Source organism: Sturnira hondurensis, unplaced genomic scaffold (assembly GCF_014824575.4).
Source record: "Sturnira hondurensis isolate 20B ecotype Veracruz unplaced genomic scaffold, ASM1482457v3 Scaffold0000880, whole genome shotgun sequence".
Classification (NCBI taxonomy): Eukaryota; Metazoa; Chordata; class Mammalia; order Chiroptera; family Phyllostomidae; genus Sturnira; species Sturnira hondurensis.
This window is the reverse complement of record NW_028073511.1, coordinates 12,175,701-12,202,483: the sequence shown is the minus strand read 5'-3', so window position 1 is coordinate 12,202,483 and position 26,783 is coordinate 12,175,701. Positions and strand designations below refer to the sequence as shown.

At 43.8% G+C, this 26,783-nt stretch overlaps 1 protein-coding gene and 1 non-coding gene across 3 annotated transcripts; one reads left to right on the top strand and one right to left on the bottom strand.

Annotated features, from left to right (window-relative positions):
* The first annotated feature begins 404 nt into the window (after positions 1-404).
* MCM3 (minichromosome maintenance complex component 3) lies at positions 405-20,075 on the top strand. 2 transcript variants are annotated; one of them, XM_037054755.1, is made up of 17 exons: positions 405-696; positions 1,761-1,873; positions 2,570-2,778; positions 3,259-3,389; positions 5,560-5,798; positions 6,271-6,379; positions 7,145-7,298; positions 7,633-7,764; positions 8,369-8,577; positions 10,498-10,672; positions 11,033-11,159; positions 11,971-12,121; positions 14,135-14,275; positions 15,242-15,345; positions 15,836-15,924; positions 16,402-16,471; positions 18,883-20,075. In XM_037054755.1, exons 1-17 carry the CDS (start codon positions 619-621, stop codon positions 19,079-19,081), a joined length of 2,430 nt encoding a protein of 809 aa, XP_036910650.1. In that variant the 5' UTR covers positions 405-618; the 3' UTR covers positions 19,082-20,075. The 2 variants fall into 2 exon arrangements, with proteins under 2 accessions (XP_036910650.1, XP_036910660.1); XM_037054765.1 differs by lacking the exon at positions 1,761-1,873 and having other exon boundaries at positions 644-696.
* A 3,333-nt stretch (positions 20,076-23,408) lies between these two features.
* Positions 23,409-23,512, bottom strand: LOC118994446 (U6 spliceosomal RNA). Its single transcript, XR_005068048.1, has one exon. It is a non-coding gene; the product is annotated as a U6 spliceosomal RNA (small nuclear RNA).
* Between the last annotated feature and the right edge of the window lie 3,271 nt (positions 23,513-26,783).

Here is a 26,783-nt window from a genome sequence, read left to right as displayed (position 1 = left end):
AACCCGGCTGTGCGAGCTTCCTTTCGGCCTCATTGGTCAGCTTTCCCACCAGTGAGCGAGCAACTGGGAGGGGAGANTCATTTCCTTGTATTATAAATCCCCATTCGCCGACGTTTACTCTTTCACTCCAACCGTCTGCCAATTGGTTCCCTGTTCCGCGGGTGAGTTTACAAACGACTGAAAAACACCCTCGGGGGGGAAAAAAAAAAACCGGAAAAGAGGGAAGACTACGACTCCCAGAATGCATGGTTCCCCATCCTCTCCCTCCTCCGGCTGCTCCTTAACCCGGCTGTGCGAGCTTCCTTTCGGCCTCATTGGTCAGCTTTCCCACCAGTGAGCGAGCAACAGGGAGGGGAGAAACCTAGAGCCCCGGCTGATACATTTCCTGCGGCCACTAGGCGCCGCTAGTGAACGCGAAGTAGAAGCTCTCGATTGGGTAGTATTTAGATTAGGGTAAAACGAGTTAACCAATCAGAGTATGTACATCCTCCCCGACATCCCGTCCTTTCCTCATGGTAACTTTTGGTGGCGGGAAACGTTCGCAAGTTTTCGCGCCGGGGCGGGGTCACCTAAGACTGTCCGCGCGACTTTGGAGGAGGTAGCTGCGAGTTGACAAGCATGGCGGGGACCGTGGTGCTGGATGATGTGGAGCTGCGGGAGGCGCAGAGAGATTACCTGGACTTCTTGGATGACGAGGTGAGGGAGGCGCTGGGTTGCGAGGTTCGGGAGTTTGGAGCCTGGGAGGCGAACGGGCGGAGGCTGGCCACGCGGGACTGCGCTGCCCGCAGAGCAGTGAACGGGCCGGGAGGTAGAGGCGGGCCAGGCCGGCCTGCGGAGGAGCCTTCCACCCCGATCTTCTAAGTTTTTTCGTGGTGGACTCAGTCCTTACTTGTTTTTCTGTTCTTGAGCCTTAGAGAGCCGTCCTGTGACTTTCTCCTAAGTACGAGTGATGGCCGGGTCGCGGGAGATTTGACAGGCTTTCTTCAAATGCAAACAAAACGGCAAAGTCCACTTGAACCTTTTGGAAGTCACTCTCGGCTCTCTTAACTTGGGGGGTTAGGTGGGGGGAAGCTCTGCTATAGGATGGCAGTGGTCTGCTGCATTGAGGGTTCCAGGTTTTAGGGACTGACTTTCTGCTGGAAGACTTCCTAATTTGGCAGCCTTTTTCTTCAATACTAAGTGAGATGCAGAGAGAAAGTGATTGTTACGCAGATGAAGGGATTTGGTGTACTACCCCAGATTGAAAGCCATAGAATGCTGGTGAAGCATCTTGAAGGGTTGCTGATGCTGTATCCGTACATTAGTAGCTGAGGCTCCCAATGCCTTTAGGTTTAGGTATGAGAACTCTTTCTATATTATACAGATGCCTGGGAATTAAAATATTTTAATTATGTCTATAATTTTAAATGGAAACTCACTTAAATACGAATATTAAAACCCCATTTAATTTACATGTTAACAAGGTTTGCATTTATTGTCCTTTTATACTAATTATGAGCTCATGTTCATTCCCCATTAAAGGTTAAGAAATGACTGCATACAAAAGCTGTTGATAATAGGAATAATACCGTGGACCTTGAGGAAGTCATAATCCCTATACTATCCCTTTTGGGTGTATATAGAATCTGAGGCTAGTGAGTGACAATATGGGAGAAATTGGGGTTCAGCTCTGCTGCAGAGATTGACATTTGCTGTGAGAGCTGATTCAAAACATTTTTGAATTGTGGTTGTTGTGATTTGTGGTGGTGGCTATTTTGCAGGAGGACCAGGGAATTTATCAGAGCAAAGTTCGGGAGCTGATCAGTGACAACCAGTACCGGCTGATTGTAAATGTGAATGACCTACGCAGGAAAAATGAGAAGAGGGCTAATCGGTGAGTGGCAAGTGTTTCCAAGGGGCTATCCTGGCTTTGGGTGAGAATGGCTCCCTTCTCTCTTTCCCACATTGGAACTGGCCAAAATGTTTTTGACCTTGAAGTCCTTATTGCCTTACCTTTACTCCCTGGCCTTTATCATTTAAGAATGTCCACTTCTGTGTCCTGGCCAGGGAGCTCAGTTGGTTAGAGCATTGTCCATGTACATACACCAAGGTTGCTGGTTTGAACCCTGGTCAGGGCACATACAAGAATCAACCAATGAAATGTATAAATAAGTGGGACAAAAAAATGATGTTTCTCTCTCTCCCTTACCCTCTCCCTCCCTTCTTCCCTCTCTTCTACCCACTCCCCTTCTTCTCTCTCTCTAAAGTCAATTTTAAAAAATTTCAGAATGTAGCCCTGGCTGGTGTAGTTCAGTGGATTGAGCATGGGCCTGTGAAGCAAAGGGTTGCCAGTTCGATTCCCAGTCAGAGCACATGCCTGGGTTGCAGGCCAGGTCCCCAGTAGGGGACACATGACAGGCAACCACACATTGATGTTTCTCTCCCTCTCTTTCTCCTTCTTGTCCCCTCTCTCTAAAAAGTAAATAAATAAAATATTTAAAACTTTTTCAGAATATCTGCTTCTGTTTTGAGGGTTAGTTGTGAGTTCTGTCCTCTCTGCCTAATTATTTTTTCTTCTGTCCATATGTAGCCTCCTGAACAATGCCTTTGAGGAGCTGGTTGCCTTCCAGCGGGCCTTAAAGGATTTTGTGGCCTCCATTGATGCCACCTATGCCAAGCAGTATGAGGAGTTCTACATAGGACTGGAGGGCAGCTTTGGCTCCAAGCACGTCTCTCCCCGGACTCTGACCTCCTGCTTCCTCAGCTGTGTAGTCTGTGTGGAGGGCATTGTCACTAAGTGTGAGTGGGTTAACATAAGAGTCTGAGAATGGAGGTGGGATAGACTTAAAGGGGCTGGGAAAGCAGGAGAGGTGGGGTAGAGCAGGGTAGCTTGTGGCATCAGAAGAGTGGAGCATTAAATTACTAGGTGAACCTTGGAGGAGCTCCGAGTGCACAGGGATTAGGAGGACCTTGAATGACCTCCCGTGCCAGCAGAATGGTGAGTTCTGCTGAGAGTGGAGGAGTCCTGGCTCTTGGCAGTCTCCCCTTTCTAACCCCGAACTTCTGTTTCTCAATCGGGATAGGATGTACTTAAAATCTGGGTAGGGTGATGTTCTATATATAAATGTAAAAATGAATAAATGACAAATACTACTGAAATAGCTTAAACCAGTATACAAATATATTAGTATTTGGAGTCATCATAGGCTTGCCCAGGTTAGATCTCACCTTTGTCACTGTCCAGTTGGATTAATGTATGTGTACGTTTTCCATTCCTAGGCTCTCTAGTTCGTCCCAAAGTTGTCCGCAGTGTCCACTACTGTCCTGCTACCAAGAAGACCATAGAGCGACGTTATTCTGATCTCACCACCCTGGTGGCCTTTCCCTCCACCTCTGTCTATCCCACCAAGGTGAGGGAAGTGAACGATTGGGCCTCTTTGGAGGCTGTAGTCAAATAAATCTCTTTTAATGCAGGTAATTGGGTAATACGTGAAGTCTTCTAAAAGTAAATAGGGTGAAAAGTAAAGATTAAGGGTTAATCTAAAGGAAACATAGATTGTTAGCCAGGAAATATGGAAAGTTGATGATTTTTATTGTAAAAAAGAATAAATACTTTAGAAAATTATGGAATGCTTGGAAAAAGGAAAACTTTTCATCTACATCCACCTTTTAGCAAACTTATAATTTTATAGTCTAAGTAATGTGGAAAAATACGCTATAATGCTGCTATGCACTCTTTGCAAGTATTTACTACAATGTGAGAGAAGGTTGGTGTAAGCAGCGGCTTTATTCTGAGTGTGCAGGCTGATCTGAATTGAGGATGATGTGAAGCCTTAATGAGACAAAAGAAGATGATCAATATTGATTACTTGATGTCTAAATTCATCCTATCAAAGAATACCTCCCACCATTAATTCTAATTGAGAGCTACTGTATCCAGAGAATTGTTGGGTGCCATGGAGGACACAGGTATAAATAAGACCCAGCCCTTGTCCTTAGTTTTATCAACCAGGGGAGTCTTAACAGATAAACAGCTAAAACAAGAGTATCTTAGAAATGGAATTGCAACTTACTTTAGAATCATTCGGTCTACCTCCAGGTGATTTTTGGGGGTCTGGAGAGATTGAGTGACTTGCTTATAGTCCCGGGTGATGATGACCCTAAGGACTGGGACGAATGTCTTTTTACTTTTATAGGCCAGTTGCATTTTCTAAGTTACTTTACTTTCTAGAATCGTACTTCCTAGAATTTCTGCTCTGGGTAGTACTCAAGGAGTCCTCTTATACCAACTACGGTGGCCAGGCTTCTTTTCTTGAGCTGAGAAGTGCATTGGACCAGGTCACTGGAGCTGCTGTGTCGATTGTGGTGCTTAAGAGCTTGGGCTTTGGCCTTATACCTGCCTTGGGTCCTGGCTCCGCTCCTTACGGTGTGATCTTAGGGAACTTATTTAACCTTTTTTTTAAAGCTGTTATAAAATGTGAAAGATTGCTGTAATGATTCTATGAGATAATTCCTTAAAATAATAGCAGTGTTTTGCACATAGTATTGTGTTTTGCACATTCAGTAAGTATTGTGTTTTCTTGAAAATTCAAGTCGCAAAGAAATACAAATGTAACAATGTTTTTACTGAAGTTTAACATGCATACAGGAAAGCACATACAAGCGTACAACTTGATGGATACCTATAAAATCATCCAGCACAGGAAACAGAACCTTACCAGCAATCAGGAGTCCCATTTGAGGGCCCACACTGCTGTGTCAGGCTGTCCCGATGTCCAGCAGCATAGATTACTTTTGCCTATTTTTATATTTTATCTAAATAAATACTTGCACATACTGTGTGGTAGCTTCTGTTTATGAGATTTATCCATGTTGCGTGTGGGTATATTTCATGCATTTTCATTGTTGTACAATTCACTTGTGTGGATATACCACATTTATTTAACCATTCTGTTGCTGGCATTTGGATATTGTCTAATTTTTGGTTCTAAGGAATAGTGCTTCTGAGAACTTTGTGGTATAAGGCTTTGGGAGAGTGTTTCTGTTGGGTATTACCTAGGAGTGGAAATAACTACATCATAGTGAGAGCATATATTCGGTGTTAGTAGTGGGAGACTCTTAATTTAGATGTTAATATAGCCATGATCCCTTCAGACTGTAGATTGCCTGTTCCATTTAGATGGTTTGTTATTAGAACAGATAAGGTTGGAAAAAGTAGAGAAGATATTTGGCTTTTATAAAAAATATTTTATTGTTTTTAGAAAGAGGAGACAGGAAGAAGAAAGAGTGGGAGAGAAACATCAGTGTGTGTTTGCCTCTCATATGTCCCCTACTGGGGACCTGGCCTGCAACCCAGGCATGTGCCCTGACTGGGAATTGAACCGGCAACCCTTTGCTTCATAGGCCCATGCCCAATCCACTGAGCTACACCACCCAGGGCAGATACTTGGCTTTTTAAATTTTTTTGGATATTAAAATCTCATGAAGTCATCTTCAAATTATATCTGTTTCCCTTCCCCTAATAAGGGGTATTTCTAAGGCAGGGCTGAGATAACTGTGCTTTCTTTGTGTCTTTTCCAGGATGAGGAAAATAATCCCCTTGAGACAGAATATGGCCTTTCTGTCTATAAGGACCATCAGACTGTCACCATCCAGGAGATGCCGGAGAAGGCCCCCGCCGGCCAGCTTCCCCGCTCAGTAGATGTCATTCTGGATGATGACTTGGTGGATAAAGTGAAGCCTGGTGACCGAGTCCAGGTGGTGGGGACCTACCGTTGCCTTCCTGGAAAGAAGGGAGGCTACACCTCTGGGAACTTCAGGTAAAGGCTCAGACGTGAAGTGTTGGAATGCCATTGGCAGCTTCCATATCTGGTGGTGGTCTTGCTCTAGTTTGCCGTAATCCAGAGAGTTGTGACAGACAGGTGGACCACTCCACCTGCCTGGGAGATGGGGGTGCCTCTTTTCTGTCATAACACTGCTGATACTATCTTATGCCAAGAGTGATGATTTGTAGTTTCATGGCTTGTTTGGGAGTATCTCGTCTATTCCTACCTCCTGCCTACGTCTTCTACCTGAAGCTCTGTGAGTCAGCAGGAGATAAATTCCCAAGGTGAGGCATGTTTAGGTCCTGGATGAACAGAGAATCAGTTGTTTAATTTAGAATAGTCTCTTCTCCTCTTCTCTTCTCTTCTCGTTTGTTTTTCAATTTGCAGTTCTAGATCATTAACCTAAAAAAGTTCTGATGTTAGGAATGGAAAATAACAGGCTTTTTCTTAATGCTCTTTGTCCCAGGACAATTCTGATCGCCTGCAATGTGAAGCAGATGAGCAAGGACATTCAGCCTTCGTTCTCTGCGGAGGATATAGCCAAGATCAAGAAGTTCAGTAAAACCCGATCCAAGGTCTGGATGTCCTTCAGCGATTTGAGGGTGGGGGTGGATTTGTACGGGCTGTGTTTGGGCACAGCCATGTTTGAACTGGATCTGGAGGAAGGCCAAGGTTTTTCCTCTGCAGTATTTGGTGCTGGCTTCTAGTTTTGACCCAGTCAGCAAGTAACAGGTTGTTTTTGCTCTGTGCTCCTTAATATTTCTTTTGTGCTACCTGCTGGGTTGCTAAGTGAATCTAATATAAATAAAGAATAGGAGTTAGAATATCACCGTACCAATGAATCTTTATTGAAGACAGTGATACATTGTAACTTAAATTTAAAATGTTATTTTTTAGTTCTCAAATTTGTCTTTTTAAAGACTATTCATATTTAGAATTGAACAAAATATAATGCCTGTGTGATAGTACTTAGTGCTGAAGCACACAATGCATACTCACTGAACCTGGAAACACTTTTCTGGCTTAAAAATGATCATTTATTGATTAATATCATTGGAGAGTATAAAGATAAACAGATTTCAATCTTGATCAGGGTTCACTTTCTCCTTAAAGATTAAACCTCCAAGCAAGTTTTGGAATGTAGGCTTTCTTTGGACCTGTTCTGAAGATGATCTGATGGCTGAGATTTGTCTTAGAGAGGAAGCTGTTAGGACTAAAAATGGTGCTCGTGTACTTGTATTTCTTCAGGCATTTTGTATAGGCTACAGTGTAAGTGGGAGCTCAGCACAATCCCATTGAATCTCATTAGGCTTTTCATGCCATTGATATTTCTCCTGTAGGATATCTTTGACCAGTTGGCCAGGTCATTGGCCCCCAGCATCTATGGGCATGACTATGTCAAGAAGGCAATCCTCTGCTTGCTCTTGGGAGGGGTGGAACGAGACCTAGAAAACGGCAGTCACATTCGTGGGGACATCAATATTCTCCTCATAGGTATGGTGTTGGGGGTTTGCTATAGACGCTTGGCTTTCCCTTGAGGAGTGTGGTGTGGGACTCTGCTTCCTGTAAGATGGTATATTCTGTAATTGGCTGTATTTCAGTCCCATCAAAGGGCAAAAAGATAAAATAAGTTTTTTTTATTATTTCTAGGTCTCCGTTTATATATCTAAAATATATTCCACAAATGCTAAAGGGAAAGTGAAGGAAATAATGTTGATAACCTATTACTGTATTTTCTGTTATTCTAAGGGCTGTTCTATAAAAGCAGAACTTGCTGGGGAGTGTGGGGGAGTTTCTTAGAGTCACCGCTGCCCCCATCCGATTACAGGAGACCCATCGGTTGCCAAGTCTCAGCTTCTGCGGTATGTGCTGTGCACCGCCCCCCGGGCTATCCCTACCACTGGCCGGGGCTCCTCTGGAGTGGGTCTCACGGCCGCTGTCACCACAGACCAGGAAACAGGTAAGGGAGCATTTAAGGGTCCTTGGCAAACGTCCAGCAGTGAGATGGAGTGTAACTTTTGGTGCTTGCTCTAGGTACTGGCTTCTGTTGGGAAGACACACTTGAGAGGTTAGTTTGGGCCAGATTGTGGAGGACTGAGCATGTGGCACTAGTGGGGAGTTCAATTTAAGTTTGGGTCGCCTTCTTTGGACAAGAATATCTCCCAGAAGGCTATTTTAAAAAGGGTTTTGAAGGAGAGAGTGAATTGGAAGGGTAATAAAAGTGAAGATTGTACTATTTCCTAAATTAGAGGAAGGGGTTTCAAGAGGAGTGAAAGAGAACAGAGATCTGGTTAGGAAATTACTCGAGGATGAGGATGAAGAGAGAAAAATCTGTGAAGGAACTTGATTGGAGGCTAGTTGCTTAGGCATCAAAGTGGAACAAGGAGATGAGGTTCAGGTTGGAGCTTGAGGATGTGACCCACCAGGGACTCCTCTAAGTGTCCAGGAGCTGACCTCACTCTGTTCTCATGTGCGACAGTGAGAGGTGCCAAGGAGCGGGATTGAAATCTCCCTTCTGTCCCCCACAACCTGGACCGTAGTATTATTACCTCCCTACTCCCCAGGGGAACGCCGTCTGGAAGCGGGGGCCATGGTCCTGGCTGACCGAGGCGTGGTCTGCATCGATGAGTTTGACAAGATGTCTGACATGGACCGCACCGCCATCCATGAAGTGATGGAGCAGGGTCGAGTCACCATCGCCAAGGCTGGCATCCACGCGCGACTGAATGCCCGCTGCAGTGTTCTGGCGGCAGCCAACCCCGTCTATGGCAGGGTCAGTGGAATCAGGCACTTAACCATTGTCCTCACTTTCATGTAGTTCTGCTGAGTAACTGGGCCGAGAAGTTCAGTTCAGGTGACCTGGGGAACAACAAGCCAAAGGCCAAAGTCAGCTTATCGTCTTGTTACCGTCCTTGGTGTAGGGCCAGGGTTCCTCACCCACCGTACAGATCAGAACCCCCTGGAAAGTTGCTTATTTAAAGTAACTTCAGAAAACGCAAGTGACCTGCAGTGTCACTTCCCAGGTAATCTGTGTTGACATCGAAATGAAAGCACTATGTACGTGTGGTAGGAGGGTTTACAAACAGAACAGAGATACAATGTAGAAATTGAAAGCCTTTTATTTTCCTGTTTTTTCCCCAAGAGATAGCCAGTAACAGCTCTTGAGTGTTTTCAGAGAATAAAAACCATGTACCAACGATGCACTCTCCATCTTCTTTTAAAATTAGTCTGTCTTTGGTTCTTAGTATGACTATAGTGTGCTTAGATGTAATCTTGTATTTATTCCAATTGGGATTTGTTGAGTTTTGCCTTTTTTTTATAGCTCTCTAGTATTTTGTTATATGGATTTATAGTAAATGTGTTTAACTAGTCTCCATTTGATGAGCATTTGCTGTTACCCCTTTTTCCTTCCTGCTTTTGTGAATGAAGCTGCAGTGAACATTTCTTTATTTGTGTTTTGTTATACATTATACATTGGGAATATGCCTGTTAAATTCCTACCAATGGACTTAAATATTGAGTTACATGCATTTTTATTTTGGTAGAGATTGCCACATTGCCCTCTTTTTAAAAAAAAGATCTTGTTTATTTATTTTTAGAGAGAGGAGAAGGGAAGGAGAAAGAGGGAGAGAAACATCAATGTGTGGTTGCCTCTCATATGCCCCCTACTGGGGACCTACCTCATAACCCAGGCATGTGCCCTGATTGGGAATTGAACCAGCAACCCTTTGGTTCATTGGCTGGCACTCAGTCCACTGAATTACACCAGCTAGGGCCAAATTGCTCTCTTTAAAGATTCTGCCATGATAATACTATTAACTAATATTTATAAATGCTTTATATTTATCAACTTCTTTCATCCTCACAGTAACCCCTGTGAGGTTAGGTGGTTTTCTCATTTTACAGATGAGAGAATGGAGGCTTAAAAGTTTAGGTAACTTGCTTAAGAGTCGCAAACTAGGAAATGACAAAGCTAGGATTTGAGCCCAGAGCCCATGGTGGGCTCTGGCAATCCCACTGCGGGAATACCTTTTTTGGTGGTGGTTTTTAAACATACAGGTGCCTGATCCCTAGCCCAGAGTTTCTGAATCCAGATCTCTGGGTTGGGGCTCTTGGTAATTATGGTTTAGACTCATAGTGTGGGTTGAGAACTACAGGTTTTCAGATTAATGCTAATGTGTGTTTACATTGTTCTGAAGGATTATAGGGATATGTAGAGAGAAAATGGCAAGTCTGGAAACATGAACGTGGTCAGAATAATTACTAATCTTACCTACAAGGTTGTAAGACCTTCTGACTAAAGTGTGTGTGGGGGTAGGTAGGCATCAGCCTAATAGATCTTGAGTTGAAAGATAATATAGGAACTCTTGACTCCCAGGGGGAAACTCCCATGGTTCTTAAGATATTATGACTTGTAGATTATTGATCATTTTTACTTTACTCATTACCTTCTGAGTAAGGGGTTCCAGAGTTTCCAGGTGCTTGCGGTTTAGCCAGCTTGTCTTGTCTTTATAACAGGTAGGGAAGAGGGAGTCATTTTTCAGGGTTGGTCCTGCCTTGGGAGTGAGAGGAGCAGAATAAAGCTCAGGAAGGAGGAGGCTGGTTTTGAGACCCCTGCGCAGCCTGTTAGAGGCACTGCCTTGTCCTTTTTGTTGGTTTTTGCCTCTACTTTACTGTTTTCTTGTTTTCCCAGTATGATCAGTACAAGACCCCCATGGAGAACATCGGGCTGCAGGACTCGCTGCTATCCCGATTTGACTTACTCTTCATCATGCTGGATCAGATGGACCCTGAGCAGGATCGGGAGGTCTCAGACCACGTCCTTAGGATGCACCGTTACAGGGCACCAGGGGAGCAGGATGGCGATGGTGAGACCATGAGAAGAGTGAGGAAGGGAAGGGAATCTAAACAGATGCTGTCATATGAGGCCCAACTGAGGGGGTGGTGGGTGTCAGGAATGATGTCAAAGATGTTCTTCCCTGGATCCCCTTCTTACTCACTGGAGGTTATTCTGAGGTGTGTCTTTTGTCCATTTCTGGATCTGGGAACACCGTTAAGCATCCTTTGTGGGCCAGGTGGTTCCACCTTCCTTACTTGTGGATTCCACATGTCTGTTCCCTTACAGGTCCTTGCTTTGTGAGTCTTGTCTCTCCTCCTTCCTGTGCTATAATAGAGGTGATTTCCCCTAGGTTAAACTCCTTCTGACTCTCTCAACATGGGTTTTCTAGCTATGCCTTTGGGTAGTGCGGTGGATATCCTGGCCACAGATGATCCCAACTTTCATCAGGAAGACCAGCAAGACACCCAGATTTATGAGAAGCATGACAACCTTCTGCATGGAAACAGGAAGAAAAAGTGAGTATTTCTTTTACCTGTCCCTTGAGGGAACCTGAGATTTGTGTCATATTAGAGCATGTGTACATCTGACATTGGGGCATGTGTATGTGTATATGCTGCCCAGGTTAAGATTATGCTTGGCGTCATAACCATGTGGGCCTGTTTTCGTTCCTTCTGGATCCATAGGTAGACCATTTTTTCCTGGCCACTTGCCTTGTAAATGTTTGTGGGTGATTAAACTTAAGTTCTGATCTCTTCCTAAGTACAAGGTTTGGTGACATACCTAACCGATGGTGGGGGTGTGATGTCACCCTCGTATGTGAAGGGTTGCACAAGTCATGAAGCTGTTATGTTGGGTTCATGGTGAAGGGTTTGTAGATGGCAAGCTCTGGCGGCTTTGCAAGTGGATTTGGATAAAGGAAACCGATCAGGTGCTCAAAGCATGAAATGTGAGGTCTGCTACCTCTATTTTGGGCTGTGGTGCAGGAGGGAGCATAACATAATCTTTAAATCTAAGAACATAAAATTTTGAGTCAGAAAACAGAATGTGAGTCTCCTTACGCATCTCTTAAGTCATAGTTTTCCTATTTATACATTAGGGTACATAATACCCAAACTTGTACCTCGCAAGTAATATCTAAGTAATACCTGTAGCATTAAATAAAAAGATGTGAGAGGGCCTTGTACATGTTCCATATGAGATTCGTGGTAATGAGTTCTAGGCTGTGTCTGCCTTGCCCCTTGACCTCTCTAAGGAGAGGCAAAGCCACTATCCCCGGCAGGTGCTGAGGTGGGGCCGGGCAGGGCAGTTCACTGTGTGCCCGTCCAGGGAGAAGATGGTGAATGCAGCTTTCATGAAGAAGTACATCCACGTGGCCAAAATCATCAAGCCCATCCTAACCCAGGAGTCGGCCGCCCACATTGCAGAGGAGTACTCACGCCTGCGCAGCCAGGACAGCATGGGCTCCGACACAGCCAGGGTGAGGGTGCCCGCGGGCAAGGGCGGCCCCTAAGTGTGTGGCTGGGGAACAGTGCCTCCTCTCCCAGAGCTCTGAAACCATTTCAATGTAGTGGTTTTTTACCTTTTTCTTTCTGGTCTTCACACAATTCTAATCATTTCTGTTTTCGGAGGAAAGTGAAATGGGAGCCCCAGAGATAAACACGTATCAGGTCAGCTCAGGTAGTTTTGGCCCCTGGAAGCTGTGATCTATTTAGCAAACATGAACAACTTCTGGTAACTGAACTCGTCTCTGTTTTCTGACATGCAGCATTACAATGTGAAGTGCTGTCCAAGAGCTCAGATCTGGGGTGGGGAGGCAGAACGGTAGATAGAAAGGTCATACATGCAGATTTAAAACACAAACCGCAGTGTGGCACCTGAAAATGCTGGAGATAGATGAAGATGCTATCGGCTTCTCCTTTAGACCTTCCCAAAAGTGTGAGTCTCAGGAAAGGATTCCCAGAGCGCGATACTTGAGTTGGACTTTGACCAATGATTTTTAGAGTTGGGCAACTGTGCCGGTTTTCCAAAACTAGTTCTTGAAACCTTACACACCAGCCCATGAATGTATCTGAATGTTTTGGGACACTTTAGTTCATATAGGAGTTCACAAACCCAAGTCCAAAACCCTCGTTATGCGGTAGAGACAGAGACTCTGGGATTTAGAATTGATTCCACACCGCCTGTGCCAGCCTCACAGCAGGACAGGCATTCCCTTTTCTGGAGTTCTTGCCAGGACGTCCTTGACGCCCCCAGTGAAAGCATGCCTAGTGCGTCACTGCCTTGAAGTGCTGGGATATGCTTCTGCGTACTGAACTTAAACTGCTTCCCTGTGACTTACCCATGGGTCTCAGTTTTGCTTTCTGGAGATTTTGTACGACTTGTCTTCAGAATAAATAGCCCCTGTCTTTTTAAATTTCCCATCATGGGAATACATCCCAGTGTGTCAGAGGCCCTCTCACTGAACGTAATATACCAGTCAGAGCTTACGATGGACTACATAACCTCCAAACTCTGTTAATTTTCTAAGTCATTGACAGATTTGGTTAAGCTATATAAAGGAATATATTTGTTTTTGAATGTCAGGTTGGGTTTAAGTGGTAATTTTGAAAACTTGGAAGTAGAAGTAACCACATCCGCCCCGGATGCGTCCCTCAGTGGGAGACGAGAGGCGGAGCAGAGGGTCCCAGCCCTTTGTTTTGATCCAAGGTCTTCACTAGTTTTGGAACCTCGCACAAATCCTTTCACCTCTCAGGTCACGGTTCCCTTATCCATAAAATAACGAGAAGGTTGGATAATGTCAGGGCTTAACTAGAAGGGCACATCAGCATCACCTGAAACTTAAAAAAAGTGAGTACATAAGTCTAGTACTAAACACATACTGATTCCTTAGGCCAGGGGTCCTACTGAGACAAGAATAGTTAAAAGAGATGGAAGCACCCCAGTTTGGCAGGCGCCCACCCGGGGGAGAATCACTTGGCAGGAGCACGTCAGAGTTCTGGTCTTCCTCTGGACTCCTAAAAACGTGTCCCCTTTCACGCCTTTCCCTTAGTGTGCCTTGGACAAATCACTTGAGTCTCATGTCACTTATCTAAAACTTTCCAAGAAAGTAAGAGGGCGTAATGACACAAAGAATGTAAAAGCAAAGTTCTTGATGCATTTCAGGCCCGCTGTAAGGCACTACTTCTCTCCTATCACTTTTGTTCTCTTTCGAGGCTTTTTTTACTTTTCCAGCTGTAAGATGCCTAATTTTCTTTCCTCTACACCCACTCTTCCCTCCCTCAGCACTTTCTCACGCGTATCTCCATGATAATTTTCATCTTTCTGAATTTTGCATGGTAGTTATAAAGAATACAGGACTCTGAATCCGTTGGTTGGACTTCCTAGAGCTTTTCTGGTAGTGTCATTCCCTTTCAGTGGGTGGGAATGGTGGGCGTTCCTGGAGAATACGCGTAATTCTGGGTGAGTAATCCTCTTTTGTTTTCTTGCGCAGACATCTCCAGTTACAGCGCGGACACTGGAAACCCTGATCCGATTGGCCACGGCCCACGCCAAGGCCCGCATGAGCAAGACTGTGGACCTGCAGGATGCAGAGGAAGCCGTGGAGTTGGTCCAGTACGCTTACTTCAAAAAGGTGAGGATTCAGATGCTCGGTGAGGGGTTCTTCTGAATTAATCATTGCTGCTTGGGCTTCAGAGCCGCCTTGTGTCTGGGTCATGGGCAGAAAGCAGCGTCTGTCCGCCATTGTTCACTTGACCTCCCTTTCCCTGGGACCCGCAGCACCAGGGGTTTCCAATCCTTGCCACGTGCGAGAACCAGCTGGAAAGTGTTTAAATACCGATGCTAGAGCCCCTGAAGGAGGCCGGTTTCACTGATGTGCTGTAGCTTCTCTGCTTCCTTGGTCTCTTAGAAGAGTAGATGTTTATAAAGGATTGACCTTGATAATCTTCCTCTACCTTCTATACCTTTCCCCTTGGCAGCCTCTTCAGGTCAGTGTTATAGTGATACCTCAAAACCTCACGTAGAAGTTGAACTCTCAGACTTGGTTCTCGTCGTATTTCTGCTTGTGACACTGCATCTCTGTTGTTTTAGACCTTGAAGACTTGACTCTCTTTTACTCATTATTTCTGCCCCATGGACTCCCATCCTTCAGTCTGGTGAATTGTAGTTTTGGGGTTTAATTGTGGGTCTGTTGAGCCTTTCATGGCTGTCTCTTGCTAGGGTGGAAGTAGTCTTAAATGTGTGAACACCTGATTTATAAAGAAATGAGTTGTTTCCCACTTAACCATTGTAGCCTTGAGTTTTGTTTTTGTTTTTGTCTTTTTTTCATTCATTTCTTTGTTCAGTAAACACTCATTGAGTACCTACTGTGTGAAAGGCATTAAACACATGACTCAGCCTGTCTAAAGATGGGTAGCAGCCTAGCCCTTGGTCATGGTTCTGGGACTTGGGGACAAACAGAGGCTTAGGTGAGTCATTAGAACTGTGGACATCATCTCTGCTGATGGTGCAGAAGGGACTCTTACTCAGTGGTCTTTATTCAGTTCTCTGGCATCAGTGACCCCTCTCGCCCACCCATGCATACTTGGCTTGCCCCTAGGTTCTGGAGAAGGAGAAGAAACGTAAGAAGCAAGATGAGGATGAATTAGAGATGGAAGATGAAGAGGAGAAAAGCCAGGAAGACCAAGAACAGAAGAGGAAGAGGTAAGTTGGGGCAAAGGGAAATGAGAGAAAGAGACTGCAGTCAGTGTTGGGGGAGGTGTGGAGGGTGGATCAGGTTGGTAGACATCGGGTTCTTCTGGGAAAGGCGCCTGGATCTGCAGGGTTTGGGGGTGAAGGTGACTTGGACAAAGGAAAGAGAGAGCGAGCCCTCACTGCCATCAGTGGGATGGCGTTTGTCCTCTTTCCTGCTCAAGAAAGGTCGAGTAGCAGGAGCAGTAACTCACTCGGAAGTTTTTGAGTATACGTTTCGGATTTTTTCCCTCAAGGTTAATTATTCCTTCTGGGACTGTGGCTGAATTTGTGAGGGTGGGTGGTAGGGAGAAGTCTTGGGAAGCAGGAAAAGTTAACAGTTCATATAGGTCTGGGCCTAGTGTTTCACTTTGGTTCTAGAAGCTTCTGGTTCTTTTTCTCATGGTCAGAGGAACAGGGTACGGCTTCCTAAAGCTTTTCTTAACTGCTGTGGGTATTTTAGGAGGAAGACTCATCATCACTCAGATGCCAGGGATGGGGACTCATATGACCCCTATGACTTCAGTGACACAGAGAAGGAAATGCCTCAAGGTAAGAGAGTGTCCCTTACTGATAATGAGGTGGTTCCTTTGACTCCTGATGTTTTAGTTACTCTGTGCATTGCATTTTATGGCAGGGCGGGGGCTCCCATTTTCTCCTCTTGGGACCCTGTGTCCTAGAGGTTTATTCCAAGAGAGCCTCAGAAACTCATAGTGAGACTTTGGGAAAAAAGCTTCGCACAGTTGTTTGTTTTCCTCCTAGATCAACTGTGCTCTTCGCCAAGCCTGGCAGCAGCGTCCAGATAATGTGTATTGAGGGTCTCCTGCCCAACACAATTCTTACATTGTTCCTTCGTTGGAGATTTCCCTTTATCCTGATCGTCCTTCTTGGTCCCTTAAGAACCCTAGGAAGTAGTTTTCAGCAGAGTCGTTGGGGGTGGGGAGTGGAAAAGGTCACTTCTCTGATGTTTTTGCAAATGGCTTCTTCACCTTGTTGTCTTCTCGCTCTGCAACCATTTACCCTCTCAAGTGCAAACTCCAAAGTCAGCGGACACACAGGAGGCGGTGGAGTCCCAGCAGGTGGAGTTGAGTGAATCCAGGTGCGTAGGGAAGTGAATTCCACGTGTCTTGGTAAGGCAAGGGTGTCTCGTGTGGGAGTGGGTGTAAAACAAGCTGCTGGTTAGTGGAGCTCGGAACCAGGGGCCCCGGGGTCTTAAAACACATTTTATACTCTGCTTCTGATTTCAAACTTAAAACATTTTACAAAAATTCTTTGTAAAGAATTCTTGTATGCCCTTTACAAAAAAAAAAAATCCTAGTTTACACTTTACCAATTGCTTTCTAAGTAATTCTCTCTTGGTGGGAATTTTAAACCTGAAATCCTTGTGAGTCAGGAAGAGAAGTTAGAGCAAGGACAAAGCTTGTGTCTTTGAACCCGCAGTTCTTCTCAGTAGGAGATATAGATAGATAGATAGATTTGTGTATAAGTAAAAATATACAGAAAAATAGAAATGGATTTGTGTATAATTTATAGCTAACATTTTCTGAAACTCTTATGGTAAAAACTCTTCATCTCAAATGACAATTCAGTAAGGAAAAAGCAATATTTATATATATTTATGAATATAAAAGTATGTATATATTTATAAATGTAAACATTTGTATTTTTAGTGTATAAATAGGTAGGTACACTGTATATACATGACATATTTTTGTAAATAAATATATAAAATGTATTTTATATAAGTATATGTAATTATACTTATATAAAACTTAACATAAAGTATGTATTTATATGTTTGCAAGTTTAAATGTATTTATATATTTATAAATTTAAATATAAAATATATATTTACAAATATAAAGTATATGTGTGTATATGTGAGGTCTGTCCAGAAAAAGTCCAGCCGTTGCTAATATGAGGAGAACAGTTTGCATGACATCAATGTACCCTGGCAGCCAGGGAGCGTGGACTGGAACGCATATCTGTGAACAATGACGACTTCACTGTACTGGTTAGTGAGTGTGATAGACACTATTTAGTAACGTGTGTACTGGTGGCTGTCGCATTCAAAATGATTGAGCTGAGCGAGTAGAGCAGTGAATCGATATCAAATTTTGTGTTAAGCTCTAACATTCCTCTGTGGAAACTATTCGGATGGTTCAGAAGGCTTTTGGGGATGAGGCAATGAGTGCAGTGCCAATAAAAGTGGTATAAACACTTAAGAGATGGTCAGGAATTTGTCGAAAGTGATCCACATTCTGGAAGGCCTGCCACCAGCAGAACACCTGAGAATGATGAACATGTACGGGCTGCGATCAACAAAGATCGGTGACTGACCGTGTGAGAACTAGAAGCAGATCTGGGGATTCCAAAAACTACTGTGTCCGAGATTTTGAAGCAGGTTCTTGTCATGAAATGTGTTGTGGCAAAATTTATTTTGTGATTCAGGAAAATATGATTGGGCAGTTGATGGTGATTCCAACAAAGGATTTTGCAGAGTGTTCTGAACAGTGAAGAGATGCTGGGAGAACTGTGTGAGGTCCCAAGGTGCCTACTTAGAAGGAGAGTGAGGTGTCATTATCTTGTGTACAATGGTTCTTGTATCTTATATCTTCAATAAATGTCTCTTTTTCATATTACATGGCTGGATACTTATATTTGTTTTTTCTTACCAAATTGTTATTGCTTTTGAGATGAAGAGTTTTACCGCTAGTTTTAGAAAGTTTTATCTATAAATTTTGTTACTGAACAACAAAGAAACTCTATGACTAAGGTTTGATTTTTTTCTTTTATTTCCTTAAACACACATACAACATGACATGTTTACTGAAGAAAATTGAAAACATGGAAAAGTAGGAAAAAACATTAAGATCAATTGTAATTCCACACCCCAGAGATAACTATTGAACTGTATCTGATAGCACTTTCTAAATCAGCCCGTATAGATCTCTTTCTAATTACTATGGAGTGTCCATAGTATGGATGTGTAAAATTTTATTTTGTGTTTTCTAATGATGGACATTTAGGTTCTGTCATTAGAACCTGTTTACAGTAAACATTCTCATTATCAGTGCGCTTGTGTGAGTGTAGCTAACTAAGGTTAATTTCTAGAAATGGACTCCCTGGGTCAATGGATATGTTCTTCAAAATTGTAGTACATGTTGCTAAATTGCCTTCCAAAGATGCCATCCCAGTTTACATTTCTACCAACAGTGTATGAGAATGCCAATTTCCCCACACCCTCAAAGGCCTCTTATTTTAAAATACTTTTATTTCTCAACGTGCTCAAATTGAAGGTTTGAGAAAACTCTGTGTACAACAGTTGAGTGTTAAAGGGGAAAACTTGGGTGTGGAACAGCCATCAAAGGTACGTGTGTGTGTGCGCGCGCGCGTGTGCAGGGGCAATATACTGCACTAACACTTTAGGTTTTCCCAGCATAGATCTTGCCTGAAAGCATTTGGGTTTGTCTATCTCCTCCTTCACCCCTGTTTTCCTGTCTTGGGCAGGTTGAAGGCATTCAAGGTGGCCCTCTTGGAGGTGTTCCAGGAAGCTCATGCCCAGTCCGTGGGCATGAATCGCCTCACAGAATCCATCAACCGGGACAAAGAAGAGCCATTCTCCTCAGATGAGATCCAGGCAGCGCTGAGCAAGATGCAGGATGACAACCAGGTCATGGTGTCGGAGGGCATCATTTTCCTCATCTGAGGAGGCCTCGTGGCTAAACTTTGGGGGTCTGCCAAGAAAGTCCCCACCCGGACCCCCATTTTGGTCGTTGCCTTTCTTCCTATGAATAACAGTGTTTAATTGAATTGAAGCCGAGGGACATGTGCTGAAGCTGAATCAGGACTTGGAAGCTGTGGGAATGAAAGCTGCCATGAGGTGGAGAGTAAAGTGGGAAAGACTGGATCCCCAGACAAAAGATTTCTGAGTGTTTGGGGGCTCATCTGGTTTTTATTCATCCTTTCTGTGTTGGTTGGCTTTTATTTTCTTCCAAGCACTTTGGTCTAGAGCAGGCTTTAGGTCATTTTACACTGGTGGAGAGAAAAAAGTTCTGGAAGCAAGTCATGGAGGCCAAGAAAGCTTTCTTTGCACAAACACCAGTTAAGACCAATACGACGAACCTTTGACCTAAATACTCAAGACTTTGAATATACCTACCCATTCTTATTCTATGCATATGGCCTTAGTACTCTGTGCTGTTATAGACACTTTTATTTTTTTCTTAAAAGCTCTGCTCTGCAAGATTTACTGCTCCTGTATTTGCATGAATCTACCACAAGGTGGCAGCAGGCTACCGTGCACTCTTTGCAGCTTAGGTCTTTAGTCAGTTTTCTTCCTCAGTGACACCAGCATTTATCAGTTTAAGTTGTAAGCGCCAGACCCTGCTGATTTGAAGTAGCTAAATAGCCACAGGAGGCCAGTGTGTGGAAGTCTAGGAGGAGAATTGACTCTCTGCTGGCTTCCCGAGACCAAATCAAATCCCCTTCATGAGAAACAATACCTGATATATCAGATACCTCAAAATGAGTTTTGCCCATAAAGAGATTTTTCTTACAGGATTTTTGTGAAACCACATATACCTGTGTATACGGCTTTTGGGATTTGTTAGTCTGTACAGAAGTTTGTAGAGGGGCCAGAGCAATATTTCTACTTTTGTATGGTTTGAATACCTTCTGAAAAACATTTAAAGTTACTTAAATTAAAAAAGAAGTGTGATTTTGTGGGGGCCTGGGTCACAGGCACTGGAAGCTGCGTTCTCCACTGTCAGATCGACGTGGCGCTTCCTTTATAGAAGGAGGAGCCCTTCCCCCTGAAGCTGTGAAGCAGATTTTCTTCTTTCTTTGGTTTTTCATGGCATAAGGTTTTTGGAGGGAAGACAACCTTGTCGGGGAGCTCCATGTAATCATCTTTGTGGTTTGTTTTCACAGGCGTGAAATCGGTCCTAGTGGGAGTGATCTAGAGAGCACAGTTTCAAAGGGGAGAGGGCGGTGGGGCCGGAGGCATCTGACGTTGGGCCTGGCAATGGGTGTGATGTACTGGAGGCAACAGTGGGCACAAAGGTGGGGGTTCCCCTCTTGAGGCCTGCAGGCTGAGGATATGTATGTCCAAGGTGTCAGCATTCTAAAAATGAAAAGTGTGCAGGGGTGCGCAAAGTAGGTTTCAGTTCATATGGAAAATAATACAAAAAGTAATATAAGAACAAACTTTGACTTAAACCTACTTTTGCCCATCCCTGTATACCGAATGAGGACACACAAAGTAAAGAGCTATAGGAGTCGAGGGGTCAGCAGAGAATCAGGGGGAGGGTGGAAGCTCCTGACGGGGTACTGGTGTAAAGAAAAGCTAGGGGTCTTCTCAAGTAACATGTTTCAAAAAGGCCAAACATTTTGTCAACAGGACTCTTACTCTCTAGCCTTCGCTCCTGAGGAAACAGGCACAGAGGGAGAGTAACCAGGAGCGCCCAGCGTTTTGGTAGTACCTGTAATACCAACTGTACCATGCTGACAGCTCAGCTCTGCAAGCAAATGAACAGAAGGTAGAAGGCTGTTAAGGCAGGCACAACAGACATTAGTGGTATTAACGTACTGTTAGGGACTCAATCTCTACAATGAGTTTTTAAAAATTTGTATGTATAATTTCCCAAATTAGGAAAAAATAAAAGAAGTCAGTAAGCACTTAAAGAAGTTTGTTGCCAAGAGCTCGAAATTCCTGCCTGAACCTGAGGAAGGCAGCTCAGGCCGAGGTCTCCTGGCTTGCTGGTGGCCCCAGAGGGCGTAGATGGCAGTGACAACCCAGATTTGTCAGGAAAAAACATGGGCTTTGTTCCAAAAGAGAAGCGATTCCATTTAGGTCTGCCACCCGAAATAGTTAAAATAATTGGTGGGGCTTAGAGAAATAAGTTGTACCTTGAAAAATTATGCTACCTTATCCCTTAACTCTTCTGGATAAGTGAAGCGTCCATATTGAAAGAGTTTTCAAGAGAGGATTTGCTAAGTTGCTGGAACTGAATCTCTTTCTGTGACCAGATGATTTCGGCTAAGTTTTGTGCTGCTTGTTTCATCTGCGGAATGGGATGACTCCTGCCTGTGGGGTGCTCGTGGGATGGTCAAGTGTCCCCCCGCAAGGAACTACTCTCTGATACTTTCATCAGTACTGCACGTTACAAGTTTCACTAAAGTAAAATGATTCATTTTGATAGGTGTTTTCTAAAAAGTGATTGGTTGATTAAAACCATTTAAAGTGGTTTCTCCCTTGTTGAGTTCCCGAACTCTTCCCTTCCTTGCCGTTCCTGGCGCCAGTCCGTTTGGCTCTGACTCAAGCACTTCTCACACGGAGGACCCCCGACTCCCAGCTTCTGGAAGTGGGTTCTTCAGCCTCTCCCAAGGCCTGAAATCTGTCCAGTGTGGGACAGATTAATCCTCATAATATCCCTGTGAGGTAGGGTTATTGAGACAGCATGGAGGAGGAAGATAAAGAGCTTGGAAAAAGGCTCCCAGAAACCAGAGAATCGATAGGTTATCTGTCCCCTTCTCATTTTCCAGAGTTTTCAAACCACAGCAGTTGTCCTACTGATTCCAGACTTTGTCTGAGATGACATCCACTGAGATGGAACAAGGTAGGTGTGAGAGTCACCTTGAACTGGCTGCTTCAGCTACGCAGTCCTGAAAACAGCCCTGTGTGGGCCCACTTCCCTGCCATTTCCCCTCCCCTCCTTTCAGGAGCCAGGTATTTCTACTTACGCTTCCCAGGTGGGGAAGCAAAGGTGGAGTGTTTTGCAGCAGTTGCACAGGAAATCTCCAGAGAGCCAGAAGCTGGCAGAGGGAAATGAGTCCTGCACTGGGGAGTGAGGGCCCTGGTCCGAGCTCCTTTTCTGACAGTGCGTGCCAGGCTGGGCAAGCCCCTTCCTTAGAGGGAAGTGCTTGGTTTATGTGGAAAGGAGGTGGTTGAACTAGGTGATCTGAGGTCCCTTCTGGTAATGCATATGGCTCTGAACACCCAGAGTCAGCTCTACCCGAGTCATGTTAGCAAGGTCAGAATGAGCCTTTTATCATCTTGTTAAATACCTTTTTCAGAGTACTGATGTCTGCTTCTCTTACAGGGTTTGGCACAAATAAAGCCCCTTTTTATTACAAAATCTTTTATTACAAAGTCATAAGCATGTAGTTCTGTAACGTAACTCTCACACTTGAGCACACCATATGGCATTTTAGGTGAAATGTTCAAGTTGCTGTCCATCTCCTGTGAGACACATACCCTACCAACCACACCCCAGTAGGTGTTATTTCTGTCGGACCCTGTATTTTGTGGGTAGAACTCCAGGATGCTTCCAATTACCTTGAGATTTAATTCCTAGGAAAATCTTGAAACAATTAATTTTTGTACAACTCCACTTGAGTTCACTGAAATACAAACTTGGTTCACTTTCTTTTTTAGGTTCAATGCCTCAGTGATGAGGGCTGGTTTCTGTCTGCTCCGTTGTTAACCAGCATGTAGTTCTGGCTCATTCTCTTTAGTTTTCCCTCAAGGGGGAGAATTAGGATTCTCAATTCTTTTCCTAAATATTTTTACTCTTAAATCCTGAGTATTTTCCTATCGCTTGTAGGAGGATATTAGCCTCTGCTGAGATTTTCCATTCTGATGATAATTCTCCCAGCAAGTATTTCTTTTTTATTTTTATTAAAATTTTTTTTAGCCCTGGCTGGTGGAGCTCAGTGGATTGAGCACAGGCCTGCGAACCAGAGGATCGTGGTTCGATTCCCAGTCAGGGCACATGCCTGGGTTGCAGGCCGGTTCCCTGCAGGCCAACTCCCAGCAGGGGACGCACAAAAGGCAACCATACTTTGATGTTTCTCTCCCTCTCCCCTTACCCTCTAAGGGTAAATAAATAAATAAGTAATCTTAAAAAATAAATAAATAAATAAATAAATTTTTTACTGTTTCTTTTTTTAAAATTTAATTGTTGTTCAACTATAGTTTTCTGTCTTTTACTCCCATCTCAGCTGCCCCTCCCCCCCCCCAGTGCTCCCCACCTAAAAATGTGGACTGCTTCATGAATTTGCATGTCATCCTTGCGCAGGGGCCATGATCGTCTCTGTATGGTTCTGATTTTAGTACATGTGCTGCCGAAGTGAGCGCCCAGCAGGTATTTCTTGCAACAAGCTAAGCCTTCCTCCCTCGAAGTACCAATGTTGAACCTTGGCATAGAAAGGTCAGCTCATGCCATCTTTGTGTGTGTGTGTGTTACTATTGAAGTCATTTAAGTAGATGAAGCCCCGAATAAGCTATAATAAAGACAAATAATACAGAGTGGGGCACAAGTAGGTTTACAGTTGTGAGTATATGAAACCAGTTTACTCTTGTTTCATTATTAAGTATTGTTATTTTTCATATGAACAATTGTAAACCTACTTTGGCCCCACTCTGTACATCCAAAAACAGCTTAAAGTTGGATTTAACTATTTGCATAGGTTCTATTTCTTCAAGTATTGCTATGTCTAATAAAACAACATGGACTGTTTAGGAACTAGAGAACAAAATGACCTTACCACCCTAATATGACTACTATATTTTTTTGGTGAATTCTAAAACCAGTTTGAAAAGTGTTTACAAGTCACACTTCACAATACAGCCATTTTATCAGCAACTTACTGATGTGTCAAATGTTACTCAGTGTCAGATGTTAGGCATTCGACACTGAGATTAATGAACAGTTGTGTGTAGGAGTTTAGGGACTAAGAATGTTTCTAAAACTCTGAACTTAAAAGTCAGAATTCTGAAAACCCATTCTGCAGAAGAAATGCAAGCATTCACATGTCACATTTCACTCTAATGGACAATAAGAAACCAAACAGATCAGGGTTAACATGGGGATGTTGTGTAAAGGTCCCAAGCTCCCAAGTAAACTTCGACTTCCAGAAACAGTTTCATCCCCCTGGTGATCGGACAGTTGAGCAGGTGTGGTCCTGCTAGTTGCTAGCATTTAAGTCTTAAGCATCATATAAATGATCTCATTCCTGTATATTATTCCTATAATTTTGTGGGGTGGGTTTTTACCTTCCCAATTTTATAGAAGAGGAAATGGGCTTGAGTTAGATAATTTGCCTGGGGTCTCATAGCTCCCCAGGGTGGACTTCAGATTCCAGCTCGGGGCTATCTTTAGTCTGAGCTGACCCGTTCTAACCACCATGCTGCTGTTCCCTTTTAGTCCTTCAAAGTGCTGAGATTGTTTCGGGAGCTGGAAGTGGTCAGGCTACCCCTATGAGTAACCCTGGGGTGATAAGGCCTGTGGTTGTCAGTGTGCAGAGATGAAATCAAAGACCTTCCTCAGTGTGTAATGCGCTTTGCATAATCTCAGTGGTTTACTCTAAAAACCAAGAGGCTTATTGGCAGTGACTGGTATTTGCTGTTTCTTACATTCCCACAAATGTGTGTGCTATGGTGGGTGGGCATCATAGTTACCAGGAAACTACCCTCCTGAAAACTAGTTTTTAAAATTAAAAACTGTAGGTTTTAAAAACAATTCAAACACAACTTTTTCTTATTATACAACAGTATCTTTCCATTAGAGAAACACTAGAAAATAACCATAAGGAGTAAATACAAACACATATAAGATGGTAACCAGAGAAAACATACCTTGGCTTGTTTTCCCAGATACATTTGTGTATATGGGTATATAATTGGTATTTGCTTATTTTCTTGGGATAATTTCCCAGAAGTGTAACTGCTAGACCAAAACTATGAATGTTACTCATGTTCCAGATGTATTTCACTAAATTTCCGAATTATATTTCCACATGAAGATATAAAGGGTGCCCTTTGTCCTACACCCTTGCTTACACTTGATATCGCTTCTATTGCCAACTCTTTTTAAAATTGCCAGATTTAATCTGGTTAAATTTTAAGTTTATATTTAAGATCTCACACCACACACTTCTCACCCAGTACCTTCATTAGTACTGTAGAGTTAAGGAAGTGGTTTAAAAATTCTCCCCATAGTAAACATAGCAAGGGCAGAACAGACAACTTCCCACCACTGTGTAATCTTTGAAAGTTGCAAGTGAAAAATTGGTAGAGTAAGGCATCTTAAGAGCTGTCATCAAAACCATCTGGCTGGATCTCGTATCCATTTATCTTGTTAATACATAGATACATGTGTCTAATGCGAAAAGGCTAAAAAGCCTTCAGAATTAAAAAAAAGACTGGTTTCATTTTTCATGATTTTCAGAAAATAGGAAGAGTCACTCAGGTGTTCTGACATCACTTAAAACATGTTGCTCACTCTGTAAGTCTGTTCCTTTGACAGCCTGTCACCTGGCCACTATACCCACGGCATCTTCATTTCCAAATTCTCCAGCCTGCATCTGGGAGAGTTATTTCTCCTTCCCTGGCTTGGAGTCAAAAGCAGTGGGTTTGAATTTCAGCTCTGTTATTTAATAGCTGTGTGGCTTTGTACAGTTTCCCCGCAGTCTCTAAGTTTCAATTTCTTCATCTGTGAAATGGAGAGATTTATCATTTTTCTCATGGGATTGTTGTAAGAATCAAATACAGTAATGTCTATGAACTTCCAGTTAAAATGGTGGCATAGGCAGGCATGGCTTGCCTCTTTGCACAACCACATCAAAATTGCAACTAAAATATAGAACGACCATCACTCAGAACTGTCTTGAATGGAAGTCTGACAACTACGGAATTAAAGAAACCACATCCACCCAGACTGGCGGGAGGGGTGCAGAGGCAGAACAGGCTGCTCCCTCACCCATGTGTGGTGGGTAAGAATTCAGGAGGGCTATCTTGGAGGTGAGGAGTCACAGGCCCCCAGCCCAGTGTTCTAGTGCCAGGAAGATAAGTCCCCACAACTTCTGGCTGCAAAAACCTGAGAGGATTGAGTCAGTGGAAGGAACTTCTGGAGCCCCAAGCAGTTCCTCCTGCCCCACACACAGACTCACCTACTCAGACCCACCTACTCAGACTCACTCCCTCTGAGCTCCAGCACTGGGGTGGCAGCTCGAAAGGCACCAGTGGTGTACACGGAGACACTGGAAGTGTGTGGCATCAAGGCACTCGCCATTGTTCCTTTTCTAAACCCTCTCCCCACACAGCTGGCAAACTGATACCGTATCTGAAATTCCATCAACCTGGGTAACACTGCCCTGCCTTGGAGATCCCTGGAGACTGCCTCATCCAGTTTATCAGCCCACCCAAGCTACTTTCCCAGATGAATGGCTGGTCTTGACTCATGCTTCAGAGCTTCCTAAATCCTATCAAATGAGCAACAGCTGGCCCCCAGTGAGCCCCAGGCCCTGCATAAGAAGGAGCCAGCCTAGATTCATAGTTTGGCTTTGCCTGGGAATCTCTAAGCCCAGCACAAGTAGCAGCCACCTCAGATTGCTTTACAGCTCATGCA

Excerpts from the sequence above, each read along its gene's own strand:
- MCM3 (XM_037054755.1), top strand. The coding sequence starts at position 619 with ATGGCGGGGACCGTGGTGCTGGATGATGTGGAGCTGCGGGAGGCGCAG. Across the intron at positions 5,799-6,270 it reads TACACCTCTGGGAACTTCAG|GACAATTCTGATCGCCTGCA; the intron begins GTAAAGGCTCAG and ends TCTTTGTCCCAG. Across the intron at positions 16,472-18,882 it reads GTGGAGTTGAGTGAATCCAG|GTTGAAGGCATTCAAGGTGG; the intron begins GTGCGTAGGGAA and ends TGTCTTGGGCAG.